General features: G+C 30.0%; 1 protein-coding gene across 1 annotated transcript in view; it reads right to left on the reverse strand.

Annotated features, from left to right (window-relative positions):
- Window positions 1-2,291, reverse strand: part of LOC106471917 (homeodomain-interacting protein kinase 2-like) — a gene marked incomplete at its 5' end in the record, with an annotated part of 39,922 nt that extends 37,631 nt beyond the window's left edge. The window contains one exon of the mRNA XM_013932542.2: window positions 2,036-2,291. Coding sequence (XP_013787996.1) covers window positions 2,036-2,291 — 256 coding nt within the window. The remainder of the gene's footprint in view (window positions 1-2,035) is intronic.
- Between the last annotated feature and the right edge of the window lie 1,967 nt (window positions 2,292-4,258).

A 4,258-nucleotide genomic window follows, 5' to 3' on the forward strand; every position in this document is an offset into this window, starting at 1 on the left:
TATATATATATATATATATATATATATATTATGTATTATAACCAAAATGTGACTGTATTTTATAAAATACTGCTCCACTCGAGCACAGCTGAGACAGGTCACTTTGTAAAGGCCAGTTTTATATTATTGGATACAGTAACATAAGTTGCACGTGCAGCGCATCATTGTAAGTTCTATAATGTTAGTCAGACACTGCTGAAAGGTCAATATAATAAAAATAATAATTTTTTTATATATGTATAATGTTATAGGATTTAAGCTATGTAGGCTAAACATTTGTGGTTTTGTATTATAATTTGTAATAATTCTAGAACAAAAAAAAACAATTTAGATTTACATCCTACATTTTTAGGGTGGTTACAAGGTCGGTCAAATTGACCAAACCTATACAGAGATACAATAGTGAAAATAATGAATAAAATATAAAGTTTTTTCTAAAGAAAACATTTGATAATTATCTGGAGGTTATAAAGATTTCACATGTGAAATTTGAAAATCTCCTGATGCATAAAAGTATTTTTACTCCTAAAATCAAAATTTTGGACAGTGCAGTCAACATTCGAAAAGAAAAATGCATAAGCAAATCATTACTTAAAAGATCTTAAAACTTAATAACAAAATCTGATATTTTGTATACAAAAGCCTTGTAACATTTACTGATAATCCACACAATTTAGTGAAGATACCATTACTGTATTAAAAGTTATAGCATGAAAACTATAAAAAACACAAAATGGTTACGAGGTCAGTCTCTGGATCCAAGTCTGTACTGAGAGAGATAATGGACATGTACAGGCAAGGTTAGATTATCAAAAGCTTTTAGACATCTACAGAAAAATATCGACAACACATGTAAACACCAGACAGGACCAACTATAATATAATTAGTTATTTAACTAGAATTATCATATGGTCCTTTGTTGAATTATTGTCATTGCACTATACACTGTGTGTACTTTGTTTACTTGTACCAAAATTTCATGTTTCCATTTTTTACTTAGTTATAATGTTCCATAGTATCCAATATCCTGTGAACCTAATAAAACTGTTTGTTCTAATAAATATACTAGTTATTCAGCTCAAGAACTTAGCTGTTACACCTCTAACTATAAGGGAATTCAAAGCTATGTTACAGAGACGACACACAGTACACAAGCTGTGACATTCTGCTATGTTTAACTTCCTAAACTTTAATTATTTTGTCCTCCTTTAATCATTTAGTACACAATAATTAGATTAGTGGAAACCCAATTAACACCGGTTTTTAAAAAATATATGAGAAATAAACAATAATTTTATTTCTTCCCCATTTTTTTTTAACCTTAGCAAAAATAAATCAATAAAAAATAATCTTTACATCACTAGAAAGAATTAATATTTTCTTCAGCTTTTAAATGCTCAAGTAAATAAATCCCTGATAGGAAAAAAAAAAAGTTTAGACTTTCTATAACAGGTTTATATCAAGTCATATATTAATACGTCAAGCACAGATAGGGGCTGATTTGGAAAGGGGCAAATGAGTGCAATTGCTCTGGGCCCTCCAGATTGAAGGAGCCTCCCAACTCGGAGAAAAATGAAAAACAATCAAAAACAGGATGTCTCATTTAAAAGCATATTTTTAACTGTCACAATGACAACAGTGATTTTTCTTGTTTCCCATAAACCTATTATCTTCTAATTTCTCATTAATATTTGCTTGGCCATTTAACAAAAAAGTTGTCATTACTTCACATTTATTAATAATTTATGAATTCACATTAATTTATGTTTATTGTAGATATTAGAATTAGTACTTTTATTTTATATTAACTACCTGTCATTTGCATTCATGTATTGCTCAAAGTGTAATTAATAAATACTAATGAATTGTATTTGACTTATTTATGAAGGTCAGTTCTGCGGATCCCCCCTAGGCCTTCATCTGCCCTAAAGATAGATTTCCCATCACTAGACATACCTAAGACTTATGTGATTGTTTCCTGAAATACTGTTACTCAAGCAACACAGGGAACTGTTTAAAACATTTATTACTTACCTGGTAGGTGTCCAGCAGTTTGGTTGCTTGAGCACGCACAATTTTTTTCTGAACTCCAAGGGGAGCAACGGACGCTCCATTCTGGGAGGTTTGTTGACAGCCATAAGGATTACTTGTGGAAGGCACAATGTATGAATTAATACTAGTGCAATTATTTGGATCTCCCCCAGTGTTTACTCCAACTGCATTATGGTCAGCCAAAAGTCCACTTGTTGAAGTAATGTCACTAACTTGGTTTGCATTCCCATATTCTACACTACAAATACAATTATATACATATATATTAGAAAACATGTAATTATTCCATTCAAACATCCTTAAGACAAATACTTGAACAATAATCCTTCTTTGTGGTAACTGATACTTAATATTAGACTAGCAACTTCAAATAATGCTACTTAATATTAGGCTAGACTTCAAACAATGCTACATAATATTAGGCTAGCAACTTCAAACAATGCTACATAATATTAGGCTAGCAACTTCAAACAATGCTACATAATATTAGGCTAGCAACTTCAAACAATGCTATATAATATATATTTTTTCTTTAGAACTGGTTGATGTCAAATATTAGTATTTCCCCTACAAATAGCTTCATTACAATACCATACATAGTACTGTTACATTTTACAATTCTGAAGTAAAAGGCAGAATTTAAAACAATAAAAAATATGCATATAAAATAACTGGTTTAATACAGCACTAAAGATATCACTTTTTCCAAAGTAAAACATGACAACAAATACCTTAATTCTAAATGTAGTTAATTAATCAATATCTGTATCATTAAAAATTAGTAAAAGTAAAATTGGATCCAGAACAAATTGTGTAACATCAGATAACAAAAAGCCATTTAACTAAACTGTATTTGGAAGCTAAACACCTCAAGTATCAAACAAAAAGTTTATCACTTAAAGATCAACCATGTTTAAGATCCATATATACAATAACGACAATTTCCTAAGATCTTGATATCACAAAAACTTTCAGATTTTTTAATCAGCACTGGTATACACCATAATTTCCCCAAGTTAAAACTTTACAATACATGTTTAATACAAAGATTTAGATAACTATGTGTGCATGTGTGTGTGTGTATATATATATATATTAATTTTTTTTTAACTTATTGAACAGACAGGCCCAAACAAAAAACAAAATTGAAGATGCTGCATAGATTAAAAAGATCCCCAGGATACAGGCTATAATGTAGGGTATAAAATGTACCTTGGGTATATATATACATACAAACTTTGCAGACTACAGCTGATGATACACCTTTATGACTGTTACATTAAACACAGTAGTAGTGGTATTAGATTTCAATTATGTTTATATGAAATAATTAAGTCACTGAAAAGAAATATAATTTATTTTTTGCACTTAAAATTTGTCATATTTTGAAAACTTTAAGTACCAATACAGATGCTTAGTGACCAAAAAATGTTTATGTTCTGAACAATTTATTGAAAACACTAGAATACATAATAACTTTTGTTCATGATGCTGTTAACGCCTACATAACACAATACTCTTGTTACATTTGTGTCTTACTTGAAAGAGCTGGATAGGTAGAAGTTCTTATATCTCAAAAACATTCATAACAAAGTATGCTGTTCTTTAATATGCTGTACATATATGATAGATTAACACACGCTTGCTAGATTCTAATTGCACTCTCTTGTTAATACATGCGTAATGTTGATAACAAAAAAGTTGTTTTTTACTCACTGAGAGATGCTATATATACTTTTGTACGTATAAATACAGAGCAACATGTACTAGAGGTTGCTTATCTACAGGTAGATATTTACCTTTATAAAAGCATCTTGTTCTGATAAGTGCCAATTACTAGAACATTGTTGTCTGTTGATAAACCGTACAGCTGAAGAATAATAAATATGTAGGTATAATTTCAAGGCTGCTAAAATTGGATATTTACAATTCATAGGTTCTCACCAGAACAGGTCATCTAATCTCCTCTTCTTTGTCGTGGTACACACTAAGTTTTCGATATCTTTGTGTGATTTTATGTAATGCACTTTCTCAAGCATCCCCAGGCTCCACTACTGTAAAAAGAAAAATTACCAAAGCCATGAAGGGTCATATTTATCTTACACACGTTCATATTCTCAGTAAGCCAGCTTTCCTTTTATACAAGTACCTTATTAAACACAACTGTACTCTCTGTAATCTAGCTTTCCTTTTTTACAAGTACCT

The sequence above is a fragment of the Limulus polyphemus genome, unplaced genomic scaffold (assembly GCF_000517525.1).
Source record: "Limulus polyphemus unplaced genomic scaffold, Limulus_polyphemus-2.1.2 Scaffold4961, whole genome shotgun sequence".
NCBI lineage: Eukaryota > Metazoa > Arthropoda > Merostomata > Xiphosura > Limulidae > Limulus > Limulus polyphemus.